Source organism: Calypte anna, chromosome 19 (assembly GCF_003957555.1).
Source record: "Calypte anna isolate BGI_N300 chromosome 19, bCalAnn1_v1.p, whole genome shotgun sequence".
In the NCBI taxonomy this organism is placed as follows: domain Eukaryota; kingdom Metazoa; phylum Chordata; class Aves; order Apodiformes; family Trochilidae; genus Calypte; species Calypte anna.
The window spans coordinates 6,723,420-6,742,245 of record NC_044264.1 but is presented as its reverse complement, the minus strand read 5'-3'; the positions used below and the strand labels follow the sequence as shown (position 1 = coordinate 6,742,245).

Genomic DNA, 18,826 nt, shown 5'->3' with positions numbered 1-18,826 from the left:
CACTGGGAGTATTGGGGGCACTGGGGGCATTGGGGGCACTGGGGGGCACTGGGAGCACTGGGGGCACAGGGAGCATTGGGGGGCACTGGGAGCACTGGGGGCACTGCGGGGCACTGGGAGCACTGGGGGGCACAGGGAGCACTGGGAGCACTGGGGGGCACTGGGGGGCACAGGGAGCACTGGGAGCACTGGGGGGCACTGGGGGGGGTACTGGGAGCACTGGGGGGCACTGGGGGGCACTGGGAGTCACCGCCCTGCACCGGGCAGCGGGGCCGGCAGGGGGCGCTGTCGCGTCCACGCCCATGCTCACCTCCTTCCCACAGCCCCCCGCGGCAGGGAGGGGCGCTCTGGCCCCGCCCTTTCCCTGTCTCCGCGCTCCGCCTTCCGCCAACCAGGATGGGCGCCGCGCGCGCTCCCAGCCTGCCTCGCGCCGAGCAAGATGGCGGCGCCCGTGGCTGTGTCCGCGGCCCGGGCTGTGCGCTGGGCAGTGAGAACCGCATCAGCGGGGCCGCTCCGGACAGGGACAGGGACAGGGACAGGGACAGGTGAGGCGGACGCGGCTGGGGCCGAAGTTTTTCTCTGGGGCCAGCTGGGTCCTGGGGTCCCGTTCCTGGGGCAGGTCTGGTGGCCGAGCCGCTGCGGAGCCGGGACTGTGAGGCCGGGCGGGCTGAGACGGTCCGGCCCAGAGGCCTTGGGTAAGGGGGGAGCGCCGTTCGGACACCTTACGGTGAAGGGGAAGGGGACAGGGACAGTACGGTTTTGGGGCATTTTCAGTACACGCGGTGTTTGCCGGTGCTGTCCTTTTAGGCCGTCTCCTGCAGCGCTGTGCCCCACGGGCCCCCGTGCTCCCCACCCGCTGGAGTGGGAGCAGCTCGGCGCTGGGCAGAATCCTGGGCATCCCTGATGAGAAGCCGAGCAACACCCTGGGCCAGCACCCACCACCCGTGGCCACCGACAAAGGTGAGTCGTACCAGTTACTGCCTGGGTGCCATCACTGGGATGGGTGATCCTGACCCATGGTGGGGTTTTTGAGACCTTCAAGCTCCTCCTTTCATCTGGCAGAGGAACAAGCCCGTCTGTTACAAGATCAGCCTGACCATCCCCAGAACCCAAAGGTTTTAAGAATTGCCATCATCGGGGCACCCAACGCTGGGAAGTCCACGCTCTCCAATCAGCTGTTGGGCAGAAAGGTAAAGCAGGGGTGCAGATGCAAGTTCAGGCTGCTGAACTGCTTTTTATCACTTTATTTTATTATTTTTTTTAACATATTCTGGCTGCACAACGTGTTTAATTTCTTACAGGTTTTCCCTGTCTCTAAGAAGGTGCACACAACCCGATGCAAAGCCCGGGGCGTTGTCACGTGTGAGGACACACAGCTGGTAAAGCTGCAGAGCTGCTCCTGCCCAGGGGAGTGGGGAGCCTGAGCCAGAAAGTGTTGTGTTTTCTCACTTGTATCCCTCAGGGTCACTTCTGGTTGCACAAATATCAGTTTGAGCTTGGCCATGAGCTGCAGGCAAGCTGACAAAATCTGTCTTTCTGCTTTCTAGATCATTTTGGACACACCAGGCCTCACTAACCCTGTGAAAGCCAAAAGGTATCAGCGCTGTTGTGGGGAGAGTGGGAAGGGTCCTGTCCATCTGGTTTTGATAAAACCAGAGAGTGATTTCCAGTCTGTGAAACGGGAGTGGCAGGGCTGTGTATTTTTTAGCTTTATTTTGAGCTTTTTGTTGTTGCAGTTTTGGTAGCACACAGAGCTCTGGCAGCCCTTGAGCCCTCTCATGTTTGATTCTTTGTAACAAGGGGTGTAACAGCCTGGGCGGCAGCTTTGTATCAGCTGAGATGAGGAAAACACTAGATTTCCCCTACTTTGAGGGGAATGAAGACAGTGGTGATCAGTTGTGACTGCTTTATTCATTTACATTTGTTCTTCAGGCACAAACTAGATGAAGCCATGCTGACAGACCCATGGGAGAGCATGAAACACGCGGATTTAGGTGGGTACTCAACTCCTCTTGTATCAAGTCAAACTCTTTATCTGCCCTGGAAGTTTTCTGACCTGGATTTGGGGTATCTGGGTGCTTGCTGGGCACTAAAGGCAGCCCTGGGACCATGAACTAGGAGAGAAGGGCAGTGAAAATATTTGAAATGCTGATCTGAGGAGAGAATGAGAACTGCCAGGTGCCAAGGGGAGACAGCTTAGGTTTTATCCATTAAAATGCTCACTTTGGGTTCCATGCCTGTGCTCTCCTGTAGAAGAGAGGAGTAGCAGCAGGAGGGAGGTGACCATAGACAACAGAAGAACTGGAAATGAACATTAGGGAAGTGCAGGTTCATCACTTCACTCTCTTCTGCCAGTTCTGGTTCTGGTGGACGTGTCGGATCACTGGACGCGAAACTCTCTGAGCAAAGAGGTGCTGAAGGTTCTTTCTGAGTTTCCTCAGATCCCCAGTGTCCTGGTTCTAAACAAGGTAAGTGAGGAGCTTTTCCTTTCTGCCCTCTGCAATGTGCTGTGCACAGCCTGGTGTCAGCAGTGAGATGTCCTCAGGTCACTGGGCTTGAGTGTCTTGAAAAACACCAATTTCCTTCTCTGCTCCAAGGAACTTAGGTGTGTGTATTTTTGTTCCATTCCTGAAGCTGTATGGTGCAGACAGGTTTTAAATCTGCCTGAGTAGAGGAACTGGCACCAGGGGTGGTGCAAAGCAGAGGGAGAAGGTGTTGCTGTCAAGTTGACAGTGTTTGGAGCTGCTGACACACTCTGGCTTGGCCTCTGGTGGGAAAATTCTGGTTCTTTCCCATAAGCCTTGGCCTGCAGCAGCTGCCTGTCCTGGAGGGGTTCTCTTGGCTCATTTGAACCCACAGCCCAGGTGCCAGCCTCATTTAGGACAAATCCCTCACACCTCTCTCACTTTAGGTAGATCTGCTAAAGAATAAGTTTCTCCTGCTGGAACTTGTAACTGAGCTAACAGAGGGAATTGTAAATGGAAAGAAACTGGAAGCAGAGTCTGCATTTAAACACCGTTCCAGTTCTTCAGTGAAGGGTTCTTCTCCAGTCACTGAGGCTTCCTCACCCACGAAGGGGATCCTTGAGTCTCACTGCCTGCAGGAAGCATCTCATGCTCCAGAAGGTTCCAGCTTGGACAACAGCAGTGATGTGAGGGCTTCTGAGTCTGGCCTTGTCACAGAAGGAGCACAAGGGCCAAAGCACTGTGGACCCAGAGATCTAAAAAATATGAAAGGTTGGCCAGGCTTCCAGGAGATCTTCATGCTGGCAGCTCTTCATGGGGAGGAGGTGGATACACTCAAGGTAACTGAACACTTTGAGATGGGTGTGCTCTTAACCTTGTGGGACCCTGGTACAAGGTTGGTGACACCAGGAGAGTGGTAGGGGACTGCTGATGGGTGTGATCTGTTTTGTGCTGGCAGAGGTACCTCTTGATGCAAGCCAAACCAGGCCCTTGGGAGTTTCACAGCGGGGTCTTGACCAGCCAGTCACCTCAAGAGATCTGTGATAACATTATCAGGGAGAAGATCCTGGAGTACTTGCCACTGGAGGTGCCCTACGGTGTGATCCAGGTGGGAAGCATGTGCAAGCAGGTTTGCCTTTGAGCTGTTTTACTGGAAACTGTAGAATCCTAGAATCATTTTACTTGGAAAAGACCTTTAAGATCATGAAGTTCACCTGAAATATCAACCCCTTTGTGTGGTTGAAAAGGGGGCCAATTGTGCCAGGGAGCAGAGGTGGTGGCTCCAAGGGAGCAGTGTGTCTGGGGACTGAGGCACTTTGCAGAGTTGCTGAGTGTGAACTGGCTCTTGCAGGAGACAGAGATGTGGGAGGAAGGCCCGAGTGGGGAGCTCATCATCGTGCAGAACCTTGTGGTCCCAAGGAAGTCTCACATGGTGGGTAACAGAAGAGAGGTGGGGTTCTGGGGAGCAAGAAGGAAGGTTCCCCCAGGGTCCAGCTGTGTGTATCCTGGCTGTGACTCCCTCAGCTGTGGGTGTGTTGGGAAGAGCCAGGTCCCCGAGACAGTCACAGGGTGTTCAGTGACACCTTACCCCTCTCTGACATAGTTTGATCTTGGGGTTTCCCCTTTCACTGTGATTCCTCCTCAGCAATGTAGGGATGGGTATGATGATCTTCTCTCTGGGTTTTGATACAGATGATGTTGATTGGAAGAGGGGGTAAGACTATCAGCAGGATTGCTCAGGAGGCTGGCCAAGACCTGATGAATGTTTTCCTGTGTGATGTCCACTTGAAGCTAAAGGTGGAGATGAAGAGTTGAGCTCTTTGGCAGTGTGTTGATTGCCTTTGAGCTCTCAGAGAAACTGTTCCCATTGTCCCCCGTGGGTATCTTGGCACCTTTGTTGAGTCCAGAAGCAGAGGATTTTGGAATCCATATAGCTGGCTGAAGAATATATATTTCAGTTTGGGCCATTTCCCCAGATAATAAAAATCTCCAGACTTTCTACAGCAGCTTATCTTGTGGAAGCCAGGGATGGACATCAGAGAAGCAACCACAGGTGAAGATGCCTGAGTAGTTGGTTACATCAGCATTCCTGTGAAGTCACTGCTCTTGGCAGCAGGGTCACAGAGGCACAGCTGACACACAGTCACAGCTGAAGAGAAGCCTCAAGTGGGAACAGCAGCAGGTTCAGAGTGTCAGGGATGGAGAGCAACCAGTACAGGTCAGGACACAAGGAAGTCTTGGAGGAGCAGTGCTGGGACACCGTGTGCTGCTCTGCGGGGCCCCTGGCACAGGACATGGTGCAACGTGGTACTGGTGTGTGCCTGGGCCCTTGATGATCCAAATGTGAAACTGGTGTGTGTTGGGGGTGAGTGCCTTGAGCAGGGGACACTGTGGTCCCTTGAACACTTCTCTTGAACTTTTGTATTTTTGGTGCAGTAAAATGAGGTCCTGGCACAAGCACTTGTTCTCTGTCCTTCATGTAACCACCCTCACACCAGCCACCTTCCATCTCTTTTATTCCAACCAAAACTGGGACCCTTTTGTGTCTTTCCTCCTTTCTTCCCAGCCTAGCTCAGCTTGCCTTTCCTGTGTTTTTCGGAGGTTACACTTTGGAGGCAAGAAAAAGGGGAAAGTGTGCTTTGAGGGGACAGAGGTGTGTTTTGGGTGGGGGTACAAGGGGAAGGTGTTCCCTTGTTGCACAGGGGATTGGAGTCACGCTGGATTGACATGGGCTCTCATTGTATGTAGGCTTCTTCCAGGTGGGCTGAGCACTTGGAAGGTTGACTTGGAGACACTTTTGAGATTCTCTGGCTGTCCCATCCTTAGTGCAAAGGCCAGGTTGGATGGGCCCTGGAGCATCCTGGTCTGGAGGCAGGTGGCTTCTGCAGGTGCTGGGACTGGATGGTCTTCAACCACAAGCAAATACAATTCTGTGCCGTCCCGCACCTGGGAGCGATGGGAAAATACCCCAAGGCATGACAAGCAGTCAACTCTCTCCACTTCCCAACCCCCATTTTTAAACAAGCTTTGCTAATTACCTTAATGACCACGGGGCAAGCCCATCGCGTGGCTACAAACTCCACCAGCGGGGCGGGGGTTAATGAACTTTGGACGGTGGCGGCTGGTTCTTAGTCTGAACATCAGAACCGGGACCTCCCCTCAGAACCCCCTCACTCCCTCTAGAATCCGGGGGGGGGTTGGTTCCGTAGCTGACAACCCCACACACCCCCCCAAAACCCACGGGGTGATGCCGCACACCCCGCGTCCGCCAGAGGGTGCTGCGGAGCGGGCCCTCCCCTCCGTCGCGCTCTGCGGCAGGCGCGGGTGGCGGGGCCGGCCGGCCGGGGCGGTTGGCGGGCCAGCGCGCGTGCGCGGGGGCGGGCTGGCGCAGCCACCACGGCCGGAGCGGGCGGGCGGGGCAGCGGCGGCGGGCCGGTACGGGGCCGGTACGGGCACAGCGGCGGCGGCGCCATTGAGGCCCGGGCAAGGGCACCGAGAGTAAGTATAAGAGGGTTAAACGGGTCGTTGCTTTCTCACACAGCGGCGGTGGGACCGGCGCGGCCCACACCCCCCCCTCACTTCCCCCCCCCCCTTCTCATTGTCCTTCCTGGGTGTCCCCTCCCCCAGCTCTCTGAGGTAAAGTGAGGTATCCCCGTTGTCGTGACTCTTCTCCTCGTCGCGACAGTTGCTGCGGGCTAGCTGCCGGGAGGTGGCTGAGGGACGGGACGCGGGGACGGCCAACGCCGTCCCGCCGTCCCGTCCCTCAACCACCTCCCGGTAGCGGGCCCCCGACCTCCCCCAGGGGCCTTCCACAGCTTCTCGGCTCATCCTGTGAGGAGCAGACAGCCCCGCCCAGGCCCCTCTGTAACCCCCGGCACTCAGAGCATGAAATACCTTTTTCCCCTTGATATCAAATCCCCGGCGGGAATCGCGATAATACGTCAGCCGTTCGCCGAACAGAAGGGTGGGGGAGAGGAAAGGCAGCGAGGTGGGGTTGGAGAGGATTGCGTTTGCAATGTGTGCGATTCCTTTGTGTAATTCTTACCCGGGAAAAGTGTCTTTTCGCAAGAGGTGGTCTCGTTTGATGGCGTTTCTCGTCGGTTTAATTCCCTACCAACCATTTTTTTCAAGCGTGAAGAAAATTGCAGAGCTTCACTTATCTGTTTTCAGGCCACTCGTGCAAGCAAAAGTACTTTAAATGCTTTCGAATCTGCAGCACATCATCTCCCCAGAACAGCACCTGCAAAGTTTTAGGGATGTTTTATCCTCCTCGTGGTATCACCTCTAGTTGCTGGGTACAAGTTTGAGGATAAATTGGAGGCACAGGTTTGTTATTTCAGCAATAATTCATCCTCCTTTCTTATCATAGCCCTAAGTCTTTTTAATTCCAACTAACATCTCAAAAAAACTTAAGTTCAACTTGGCAGAACTTTTAACAATACTTCTTACCTCTTGATTGCACCAGCCCAGTTTCTTTGTTACCCTGGAGAAACAGGCTCTCAGTAGATGAGAGTTTGGTTCCAAGTGATGTCATTTGTGCTGGAGCAACAGTGATGACTTCTGTGATTGAATAAATCCTCCTGGACGTGTCAGGCTTCCATGATTTTGTGTGTGTGCACTGTTAGAAACTTCATCTGACTCAGCAGCCGACTGAGAAAATTCTGTGATGGGTGCTACGTAGGCAGTAAGGGAACATAGTGATGATAGTTGCTTTTTTCCTTTCAGCTCGTGTGTTTCTGATCAGGTCTCTTTCCACTTAAAGAATTTGAAGTTGTTCATTTAACTAAATGTATAAAGCAGTAGGGAAAGGACACTGTCGAGGCATGTTACAGATATCAGAGGTGGAGAGAGCAGGCTCTCCCAGCCAGCAAGCCTGGGGAGTGAAGATGCAGGGAGAGTGTACAGGTGGGTCTGGTGTCCTGAAAGCCAGTACAGAGGGTCTGAAAACTGGAAAAAGAAAAGCAGCCATAATAGGAAACCACCTGCAGCCAGTTAGCTTATTGATACTTTTTAGTAATAGAATATTTGGATCTAATGCAAGGAAAGAGGGCAGGACAAAAAGAGGGTAAGATTTGCAGTAAATACAGCATCTAGGCTTTTGGGGGAAAATAAAGTAAAGGCTTTTTTATTTTCCTAAGGGTATTTACACTCTGTGTTAGGGTAGAATTTCTGTGGTTAAAGAAACCAGAAATAAACCCATCTCCGGGGATTCACAGGTTAAGCTGGAGCTAGAAGGTTGGGTGGTATATAGGTTGTAATATATAAGCATCACTTCAAATATTTTCAATATTTCTCAACGATTTTAGGAGTATTGTATTAAGAATATTGAATTCAAAGCCAACCAGCCTGGTAGCCTAGAGAGAAGAAGGATGCATATAGCTGGAACAGGAATTAAGCAAAAATAGATAAATCTGACATAATGGATGACAAGGGAGAGATGATTGGTGAAAGATGGCTGGCATGCTCTCTTTTTCTTCATGCCCCGGGTATATTTTGTTATGTTACGTGGCTTTTGAAGTGTAAAAGAAAGAAAAAGGAAAAAAAAAAGAGGGAAAAAAAAATCTCATTTTGTGCTGAGATAAAAGAAAAGGCAGGTGCTTAAATTCTGTTAAGGATCAGCTTTTGATACTGACATTAAATAGTGACCTTACTTGCAGTTACCCATCTGTCATTTTGTGAACTTCTCTATTGAATAAATAATGTGCTTAGCACCAAATAAATACCCTTTAATAAGATGTTATTTTTGATCCCACTTTCACTTCACATTGCAAACAGATTCACACTTTTTCTGCTTGAGCACAGCCTGGGGTGCTATTTTTGTTAACAACATTAAAAATATATTGGAGAATGTCCACATAGTATTTGTTTTTTCTCCAAATGTAAATTAAGGAACTTTTACATTCTCTGTATCTTAGATGTTTGCCTTCATTTAAGTCTTGTTTGTATTTATTGGGAGTTATCTTATGATAGATAAACTTTTATATTTGTTTGCTTCTGAGAACTCTTACCAGATCAAGAGGCAAAAGGGGTTTGCTGAGGACTGAAGCAGCTGTATTTCCCAGAAACTCTGAGTGCTGTAACCCCACGCACAGGAGCCTTAGCTTGTGTCCTCACCTGCACTTGCTGAAGTGCCTGAATGTGGGATAGAAACTTTTCTGTTCAGAAGTGTTTCCTCCCCAGGTGCAGTACTTCAGCACCTTGGTTTATTCATTCATTCATCTTCTGGCTTCAGTTTGGCCCTGACAGCCCCCACCCCAAAGTCTCCATCTCTGAAATGTTTTGTGTCCTACACATTGTTGGCTCACAGTAATCCTGAGGGGAGTTACTGATTTATGGAAAGTGGGAGATGAAGTAATGACCATTCTGTGTTTCTCTGAAGCTTCGTAACGTGCAGGAATCTGGATCTATGGACCACTGAGAACATAGCCCACAACCTGACCTGCATGATGTAATGGATGATCAGAACTTTAAATAATTGTTTTAAGAACAGGTTGCTCACTGATGTACTGCACCCAACAGTCAGAGTGGCAGGTCACTGTTGTGTTGTAGACTGTAATCAGGGACCTGCTGACTCCTCAAAGGCTGTTCAGGGGTAAGATGCTGCTGAAGATCAGTAAAGGTTTCACAGTTTTCTGCAGATATAATGGAGTGTGATCACCCTGCTTTCAGTCTTCAGCATTTTTAAATGCTTCAAACTGGGAAGTTAAGTGAATAATTTACATTTTTATTTCCTTGTGTGGTATGCCATATTCCCATTTTCCCCTTGTATTTTGTTGAGTCGTACTAAAATCTTAACCATAATGATCTTTGAGCAATTTTTCTTTAAACTGCAGATCAATTAGTTTGAACATGAATGCTTAAAGTGAGGTTGTCACACTATTCATCTTTTTTCTTTCTAAAAAACACTGCTACCCAAATAGTGATTGAGCTGCTGAGGAGCAGAGCTTCCTGCCACAGGCATTCTTCTGACAGGCATCTAGAAAAGTGTTGGTTTAGCTTTGGCCCAAAGATGTTTTTCCATGGTGTATATTCCTCAAAAGCTAAGCTGACTGTCCCAGATGGGTGTAGCTTGGCCTTGTTCTTGCCTACACCTGGAGCTAACAGAGAGTGGCATGTTTGGTCACCCTGCTGCTTTCCATGTTTTTAGTAGTTTAGATTAAAAAAAAAAAAAAGTATGACTGAGGTCTGAGGCTGATCAGGTCCTTGGACTCTACAGGCCCTTTTTCCTTCATTTGGTACATTCTTTTTGGGTGATTTCCTTCATGGCTCCCTGCTCATTTTGTGTTTTGGTATGTTGCTGTTATAATTATTCTCCCCAGTTGTGCTCAGGAATTAAGCATAGTTTTACACATTCCCATTGCTTAACTCATTATACTGTGTTTGAAGATCAGTCCAAGTTTCCAGGGGATCATGAAGAAAATTATGATATCCCATTACTGGAAATAATTTCACCAGACTGTAGCATGGCTGCAGTCTGGCTGTGGTAGGGGGTAGCAGGGGTTTATTACTTGGGGTGTACTGGAATGAAAACTGGGGGAGATTTTTAATGCAAGTTTTCAGTTCCCTGAGCCTGTGGATGGTGGCGTGCTTGGAATGCATGAAGCAGTTGAGCTAAACGTCTGGGTTATTGATGTATTTAGAGATTAACATGAACTGCTCCAGGCTTTTAAATAAATGCATTGATGGGAAATACTATAGGGAAATTTGTTAGAAAGCAGGTTTTCTGTAATTGCAACGCATCCGAGGCAAACCTTTAAGTAAAATTCTGTTGAATTAGATGACAGATCTTGCTTCCAGTGGGAGCAGGCTCTGTAGCATCTTTGTGCAACGAGTGAGAAGGTATCTTACAATGTCTGTAGTAATCTAATGCAGAAAAGGTGAACCATGAAAGTGAAGCTATTTTTAGTATTTTAAAAAAAAGAAAAAATGGTCAAAAATGATATACCAAGTGATACGTTGCTGACGTCTGTGGCACAGCCAACCCAATTAAGGTGCCGTATATTGTTTCCAGCAGGATTCTGATTGTTTCTAATTTGGAACCATGTTGAGAGCAAGTGGAAACAGGTGAAACAATGTGCTCTGCTGTTCAGAGTGCATCTAGTATCCAGTTGCTTTCTGCAATTTTGCTTCTCATACTTGGGCAGTCTCCCTGTCCTTGTGCTCCTCAGCTAAGATGGTAGCCACGCACAGCCTCCTCTGGGCAGTTTCTTTCTATATGGTGAGTGTGGGGTTCCTGCGCAGAGAAAAATTACTACTATAGGAGAGCACAGAGAAGAGGAAGAGGGGGGGGGGGAATTGTGGGTGTGTTTTTACTTGGTAAAACATCCGAGGTCAGTGTTCAGTGCTGTAGAATTTTAATTTTATTTTTTTTTCCCTGCCCCTGCGGATCCTTTGCTGCATCCTGCTTCTCCCTCTTGCCTTCATTTTTGATAAACTTCAAGCGTGCATTTTAGAGGACTATGGATATCAGAGTCCTGCCCTTTCCTGTTACTGTTGCCTTGCCACTCATTCTGTTCCTTTCTGGAGGCAGTTTCTGCATGCTGGAATGCTTTGAAAAATTGTAGTGTGATTACTGTCTTGAGCCAATACTCACACACTCAATACTATGTGGTGTATATGTATATATATAGTTTATATTCTGTTGGATGGAAATAGCATTGCATGAGACTTTTTTTACAAAAATTGAACACGTTCTCTCTTCAAATAAAACTTCCTCCTCTGATAGTCTTTTTTTTTAATCTCTTGGAATGGAAAAAAACATACCATTTAACATCTGGAAAGGGGACATCTTCTTGCCTACTTTACTATTCATCTATCCAGCATTGCTTTTCATTCATCTTTCCATTCTTTCACTGTCTTCCTTTGTTTATGGTCTTCCAAGCTAGAGAATGTTGTATGTATTTGCTTCATTGTGGACAGGAAAGTTAGGTAATTGCTTGTCCTCTTCTAGCACATCAGTCTGTTCTGATTCTGAATTGTTGGGTTTTGTTGTTTGTTTTTTATTTCTTCAGCTACAGCAAAGCCCTCAGTTGTTGCCTAGAAAGGGTGATGTGTTCCTAGAGCTGGATAATTCATGCATCCTTTGGCTTTAAATTGTTCACAACTATGCTGAGCATTTGTGAATGAGCTTGGAGGAAAAATCAATATGTGAAAAGGCCAGAGCAGGCAATGGGAAAACAGCTCTTCCGTGCCTTGTTCGCTGGTCACACCAGGGATTTTAGATTTCCTGTCTGAACCCTTCAGTGTTTAAGTTTAGAAAAGGCTTGTTTTGGAGCAAGTCACTTTTAAGATCGTTTCCGGAAGATTTGTCTGTAATTTAATCCCATTCAGGTTTGCTGCTCTGATCTGTGTTGAGCTCCTATGAGACTTCAGGGTGCTCTCTCTGTACTGCTCTCAGGATTTTCTAGAAATTTTTGGCGGTTTTTCAGTCAAAACTGCAACGGCAATTTATGAAGCCTGTCATACCTTTTGTATTCTCTGTTTCTATTCCTTGGACAAGGTGCTATTTTTAGACTTATTGTTTGGTTAAAATAAACCTGAATGTTTAAAATGTAACTTCAGTTTTGTCTGAAGATCTCATTAGTGGTTGCTATTTAAATATACTAGAAATGGAATGCAATATACTCAGAATTATATTTAATATTTCTGATATGTATTATATTTACTATTATTTTTCCAACAAAGCTTAGTTTAATATTTCAGGGTGTCTTCTTGTTACTTGTTACGTGAGTGGAGTTAGCAATGAAGAACCAAAGAAGGCTGCTCAAATGTGGAAGTCCAGCATTGCAACCACTTTAATTTAAGTTGAGGCAGGAAAGAATTTAAGATTTTGCATACTTCCATCTAGTGTGCATGGGGGGAAATTGCATCCATGTTTAAAAATCCCAGCCATGCTCCCAGTAGTTCCAGTTGAGCAAGGATTCTGTCATTCTTTGGGATTGTCAAGCAGTTACTGTTGAAAAAAACTGTCCTAGCATCCCCCAGGGCTGACAGATATTTAGCTCTAAGTGGTTATATGGTGATAGCTTTGTTGATGTCCATAAAATGGCGGACACACCAAGTTTCAGAAAAATCACCTATTCACTGCTGTGCATTCATACACTCCTTCAGTGTGTTATGCTCTATTTACTTGTCATTCTGTGCTAGAATTTCAGCTGTTTGATTTATGAATTATTGCTGCTGAAATAAATTAAAGTGGCTGTTCAGTTATTTAAGGGCCAATTAAATCTGATTTTGTTCTGATGTAACATTTTCAATGAAAGCACATAAAACCAGTCCATGGAGGAAAGTTAAATCTAAAAAGGTTTAGTGTTATTTTTCTATAATCTCTGCTTTAGACTGCTTGACTTGCCAAAGAAAATCCATTGCAGTCTCACAGCAGTGAGTTCAGAAGCTACTCTACATAGAAAAATAAAACAATTTTGGTGCTTTCAGTGATCCTATATGACCCTTTAGTCACAGCTGCTGACTGGAGAATGAATTCAAGGAGGAGTGATTAATTTCTCTTGTTTGCAGCACTCAGGAAGAATGTAATTTATCTACTTTGTTGACTTTCAAAGGTTACAAACAGGTGGTCTTCTGAGATGAAGTTTTCTGAAATTGTGAGCTGTGCTGTCTGGAGGGTCTGCGTTTATATTAGTTGAGTTTCCAGTATGTGCTAATTACTGTTGAGGATCCTTGTTCACAGGAGATGCTCAGGCAAGATGCTTTGAGAAATGCAGAGCTGGAGGGCCCAGAAGTAGTTCATGCAGGACAGAGATGTACATTTTTGCGTGATTTTGGGAAGCTAAGGTCACTCTCAACAATGTGGTGGCACCAAAACAGTAACGTTTCCTAACCTACTGGGCCTTACAGTCCTGTTTTGTTTAGCAGTAAATACAGCAAGTGGAGAATGAGCAGGAACTTTTCAATTATGTGTGGCAATTAAAATGTATCTCTGATTGTGCCATTCCTTATTAAGGGAAATAATGGTTGCCAATCCCAGTTTTGTTTGACAATGTAATGCCTATATTATTTCTTCTTTGGGCTGAAGAGGGTGCTGGCGTGAAACGATTTCAATATTACGGGTCTGGTTTGCCTTATTTCATTTATTAAAAATAAATCATGTTGATGTGGATATAATTTTGTTTCTAACTAGACAAGCCTGCACTAGCACTAGCCAGCTCTGAGTTTGTGGCGTCTGTCTCTGACAAGATCACAGATAGGGAGAAAATTATTTATTTTCATTTCCAATGCTTAGATTAAGCTCTGGTTTTGTGCAGATGGCACTGAAAGGATAACACATAGCTCAGATAAATTTGTATAAAGCACTGTATATTTCTACCAGAATCCAAATCTTCACTACATCAGGAATATTGAGATTTATACTACTCTGGTAGTAGCCTGGGTTCTTTTCAGCAGATAGAATTAGTTACCACATGTAGAGATTGCTGAGGTCTTGCTGCCCCATGCACCTTGGTGGACTGCTTCCAGCTGCCCATCCTGATACCCCAAAGAGCTGTTGGGAATTGTCTGGATGGAGATTGGAGAAGGCTTTGGGGTTTTTGGATGGAAAATATTCAGGATGGTGCAGAGCAGGAGTGTGAGGTGCTCAGCTTTTTGTAGGGGGTTGAAGCTGGTACAGGCATATAGGGAATACCTGAACCTCCACCAAGACCTTTTATAAAATGCTTTAGTAGAGTGTGATAAAGAGAATTCTGATAGTTGCACTAATTCTAAATAAATGTTTAGTAAACAACATTAATGGGTTTAAAATGTTTTTAGGAACAGTTATTAGTCCTTCAGTCTCATATGGTGAAGGGAGTCTTGTCTCAATGGGGGGCTTCCATTTTAAAGCTTCCTGGCAGGAGGCCTATTTTGATCATGCAAATTAGGTTGGAAAAAGTAGGCTAAGCCATTAAAAAGTAGGAGAGAGCATGAAATTTCAAATTTTTAAGGTGACTGTTTTTCTAATTCTTAACATTTGTGTTATCATTGCTAATGTATATCACTTAATTTTCCTTAATTCTCACATCCTCATCCCTCAATGCTGACAACCTCAGTGCCTTGCTCTTGCACCCACTGCTCAAAATGAAAGCTGCAGTCAGTTGGCTATTGTATTCTCAGCAAGGTGCTTGGAAATACTGCCACATGGTGTGTTTCCTGGTATAATGAGGAATGCAGATACAGACATTTTTGGTTAATTTTTTTCTGCTCTGCTAACATAAATGGTGACTGAAGGTTAAACTTGGCTTATGTAAACTCTGGGCATCTGCAGAATGCTTATTGGGAGGGGGATTAATTCTCACAGTGAGAAAGAAGCATAAGTGCCCATGGGCAAGGATCAGAGACAGTGCCCAGAAGATTGGATCTCAAGTGAGAAGGCACTGAGGTTTTCACAAGCATGATCTCTGTGGGCTCCACCTTCCCCATCAGTGTCTGACCAGGGAAACAAGCCATTTGCCAGCAGAGGCAGTGGGGGGAGCACAGGGTTCTTGGCCAGCACATGGACCCTGTGGCCATCATCCTGCAGAAATCCTGCAGCCCAAGCTGCAGTCCACTCCTCCGGGCAACAAGTGCATCAGCAAAATAAATGTCTGTGCCTGCTGGCTCATGAGCTTCATTTAATCCTATTAATTTTTAATAGAAAATTAATATTAAGCTAGCATATTTCCAAAACGACTTTGCCTGTGTGCAGAAAGACCCTTGGTTTGTGTGTGCTGTGGAGGAGAACGTGGGATCCTGTGGGAGCAAAACCCTCTTGGTGGATCTAGCAGCCAGAGCCATACGGGGCTTTTTGCTGCGGGACATGTAGGGCTTTGGCCTTCAGCAAATACAGCAATAGTGCCCTGTTCCACCTCAGTGATCACAAATGATGGTTTTATTTCACATATGTCTGTCTAAAAGTAGTGCTTTGCTGCAGAGTGGTGTTTGTGTGTGCTGTGTTGCTTGGATAAACTGAGAGGAACTGGGGATTTCCATCCCATGTGTGCAGCAAGTGTCGATCAGCACAGAGCTGACCTGACCTGGTGTCCAGTGGAAAGTGCCAAGAGCCCAACACCAGCTTTGTGAGGACTTAGGTATATATTAATTTAGGCTCTTTAGGGTTTCTTTTGGTGGAAAAAAAGCACCTATTTTTAATTGTTGTTTTCAGTCAGACCTAATAAAAGGAGAATTGTGATGGAGTTGTGCTGTGTACCCAGCCACCCAATTGTGGCTTTGCTACAGTTGATGTTCTGTAGCCTCCAAACCAGTCAACTTGAAACAGGAAGGTCTGCTCTCTGAATTGGTGGTATCTTTCTTGTTAAGATAGATTATCGGAAAGTAACCTGCATTCCATAGCTCTTGCAACACTTTTTAATTGTTTTTTCTCACCACCTTAGACTGATCTTATCATGTGCATAATTGTTGCATCATATTTGCTTTATTCTCTCTAGTGGGAAGTCAGATAATTGCTTTATACTTTTTTAATGGGAAGTGTTTGGGAAGCCTCTTACCTCCAAGATGTAGATGAGTGGTGCAGTGACTGATGCCACACTTGTGTATCTCCCTGCTTTTCTGAAGCTTGAGGGGCAGTGAGCAGCAGAGAGGCACAGGTGTTTGACACCCTCTCATGAACTGAGCACCAGAGATGAAGTTACTTGATGTTTCAGGTTCTATCATAAAAGTATAACTACCAGTTGTGATGAGCCTTATATTTAGGTATATGTCATCTGCAGGAATATTCAGCCAGACTTCCATTATGAAGCAGTATTATAGGATATTAATTATTCATAGTCAGTTTAATTCTTCTTTCTTGCATAGTTAATTGCAGTAGCAGGCTGTATGTCACAGTGATTTCCCAGAAGAACTGTACACCAAAGGAGGACCATTCAGGTACAGAGTATTAATATGTCCATGCTAATCTTTGTTTAGTTTTGGAGCAGAATGGATATTGTCAGATGTTTCTTGCAGGGAAACACTTATGCATAATCATGATTTTGCTTAATTCTTTTCATCTAAATTCTTTAGCTGAAAGAGCTGGTCTGAATGTTGCTGATGATGTTTACATTGTCTTGCTTATTTCATGAAAAAGAATGCTTTATGGATGGAAGATGGTGACTTCTGTTTTCTTCTCTGAAGGGGGGAACCTCTATCAAAGACTTTGAAGTGCCAGTCAATCTTCCAGAAGATAAAGGAAGCAATAAGGTTTCCTATTGAGGTTTATTCAGTGATCAGAATTGCATGCCAAATGCTGGTGTGATTAGGATTTTATTATTTTTTTTAGTGACTAGGATGGGGCCTCTAGTGCTTGATGTGAGAAATATTGGAGACAGAGGAACTCAAATGCATTCACAATTTGATTTGCATTACCCTTGTTCTAGAGCGTTTCAATGCTTGTAAGGCACTTGGTGAACCAAATCCTCGTGTCTGTAGAGCAGGATTGTTCTCTGAGATTTTACTGTAGGAGTTTAAACTTCTGAAAATCTGTTTACAATGTGTCTGAAACAGAGGATGGAGGACACAGTAGAGACTGTTATCTGTTTACTGCTCAGATAAGGAGGTGGAATAGATTGCTGGCCTGTTTCTGAACTCTGCTTAATGAATGGTTGCTAGGCAAATTGCATCTCAATCAGCTTAATCCTCAAGATGTCATTTACAGGTCTGCTCTTTGTGAGGGCCAGAACTCTGTGCTTTCAAATTGCACAGGCCAGAAATTGCTAGCAAAGCAGCTTAGAATAGCTTGTTCAAAAATTCAGTGTCCATGTGTTGCAGAGCTGCCCAATTTGAAGTGCCTGTTGTCGCGGAGCTGTCATTAGGTGGCCGTGAGCTAGATTAGACATTGGGCGGTAGACAGGAGGCAGCAGCATCCTTAGCACCATTTCTGGATCAGGACAGCACACAGAGTAGCATTTTTTGGCGCTGGATTAATGTGAAGGGAAGAGTTTCTAAATGGGGACTGTGCTTCTGACGTGATGCAAGGTATTTCTGTTTTGACTGGATTCACTTGGAGCCTGATGTAGTGTCGGGTTTTATAGTGGAACTTACTTAACTTTGGCAAACAGGTGAGAAGGGGAGGTGGTGGTACCTGCCAGAGGGCAGGGAACTGGGGCTTGTCTTGTGGGGAGAGGTCGCATCAGGAGAGGCACAGGCTGGTCACCTGCTTCTGGATAGATGGACTTTCTCCTGTAGCATCAGGAGGGAGGCATTTAATTTCATATGCTGGTATGTGTGTTTCCCACATACATTGGGCTCGTGATTTAGTCCAAAGGAAAAGGTTTCCTAACATAGTTAAGCTTTAACAGTCTCTTTGTAAAGAAAGATAACAAGATACTTGTTTTTATTGGTTTCCCATGACAGCGATTAATCTTGTTGCAGGCAGAGCATTGTTCTTTGGAGGGCTACACCTTCCTTTGCTTTGAAATATATCCTGTGAGACTGCTACATATCCTGACACTGAGCACTGTAAAGGCAAACTGGAAAAGACTGGACTTTTTGAATGTTGAACACATTTTAGAACTGTTTATGGTCACTGTGTGCTGATATGCCCTTCACATGGCCTGGTAATTAAAAGTGCAGTATGTGAACTTTGCAGTGCTTGCATAATTTGGATGTGTTCTGCTTTTGTGTTATTCCAAAGTATTGTTACAATTTTTAGAAAGATATTGTACATATATTGTAAGGTGGAGAGCCTCTCCAAATAAAGCATAAATAAAATATTCCACCTTAGTCACCAGCAAAATGATGGTGGTGCTTGCATCTTTACACTGTAGATGGGGAAAGGACTGTTGAACAGAAGACTTTGTGATCAGAGAGTGCTTTTCATGCAAATGAAGATTTTATTACATGCTGCTGAATCAGGGGCTTGTGTAGCGAGAACAGCACAGAAGTGATAAGATCACTTTGTCATAGCTTGAAATTTTGCCCAGCCTGTCTTTCAGATCGCTGAAACGGGCCAGAAACACCCTTGTTAAGGGCACAGCAGTAACTGATACAATGTGGGGGGGGGGGGGGGGCAGGGCTTTTTTCTTGGTGGCATGGTCTGTCTGCTGTGATCTGCCACGTGTCCGCAGCCTTCATTTCAAAGCCATGAGGAACTGCAATATGCAGGTGACCCTGTATAGCTGCAAAGCCTTAAAGCTGCTGTTCCTGATGGGATCCTGCTTCTGCTTTTGCCCAAATGGAACTGAATCTCCTCTTTGCTGCAAGCCAAGAGCTGTTAGTGTTGGTTAGATCAGAGGTGTCTATCCTTTTGGCTGGGTTAGCCTGTGTTGCCTGTTCCCAAGTCATGCAGGGGCTCTTGCACGCATCACAGTGCTGTGTTTTCCTGCGAAGGGCACCCATACAGGGCTGGCTCTGTTGTTTTTTCATTTGTACTTGTTACCTAATACCGTCTTCCTGAT

General features: G+C 46.0%; 2 protein-coding genes across 7 annotated transcripts in view; both read left to right on the top strand.

Moving 5' to 3' along the window:
* Nucleotides 1–421: 421 nt before the first annotated feature.
* On the top strand, nucleotides 422–4,922 carry ERAL1 (Era like 12S mitochondrial rRNA chaperone 1). 5 transcript variants are annotated; one of them, XM_030462272.1, is made up of 11 exons: nucleotides 422–527; nucleotides 808–960; nucleotides 1,063–1,190; nucleotides 1,302–1,379; nucleotides 1,548–1,594; nucleotides 1,933–1,994; nucleotides 2,356–2,468; nucleotides 2,912–3,304; nucleotides 3,424–3,573; nucleotides 3,817–3,897; nucleotides 4,158–4,922. In XM_030462272.1, the coding sequence occupies exons 1-11, from the start codon at nucleotides 440–442 to the stop codon at nucleotides 4,278–4,280; spliced, it is 1,416 nt and encodes a 471-aa protein (XP_030318132.1). In that variant the 5' UTR covers nucleotides 422–439; the 3' UTR covers nucleotides 4,281–4,922. The 5 variants fall into 5 exon arrangements, with proteins under 5 accessions (XP_030318132.1, XP_030318131.1, XP_030318130.1 ...); XM_030462271.1 differs by having other exon boundaries at nucleotides 422–539; XM_030462270.1 differs by having other exon boundaries at nucleotides 422–545.
* Nucleotides 4,923–5,893: 971 nt separating this feature from the next.
* Nucleotides 5,894–18,826, top strand: part of FAM222B (family with sequence similarity 222 member B) — a 36,029-nt gene continuing 23,096 nt past the window's right edge. Inside the window, exon 1 of one of the 2 annotated variants that reach the window (XM_030462492.1) lies at nucleotides 5,894–5,963. The gene's annotated coding sequence lies outside the window, so the exon portion shown is untranslated. The remainder of the gene's footprint in view (nucleotides 5,964–18,826) is intronic. The other variant, XM_030462491.1, reaches the window with a different exon arrangement.

Coding starts and splice junctions, on each gene's coding strand:
- ERAL1 (XM_030462270.1), top strand. CDS start 440: ATGGCGGCGCCCGTGGCTGTGTCCGCGGCCCGGGCTGTGCGCTGGGCA. Junction 1,191..1,301: donor ATCAGCTGTTGGGCAGAAAG/GTAAAGCAGGGG, acceptor AATTTCTTACAG/GTTTTCCCTGTCTCTAAGAA. Junction 1,380..1,547: donor CGTGTGAGGACACACAGCTG/GTAAAGCTGCAG, acceptor TCTGCTTTCTAG/ATCATTTTGGACACACCAGG.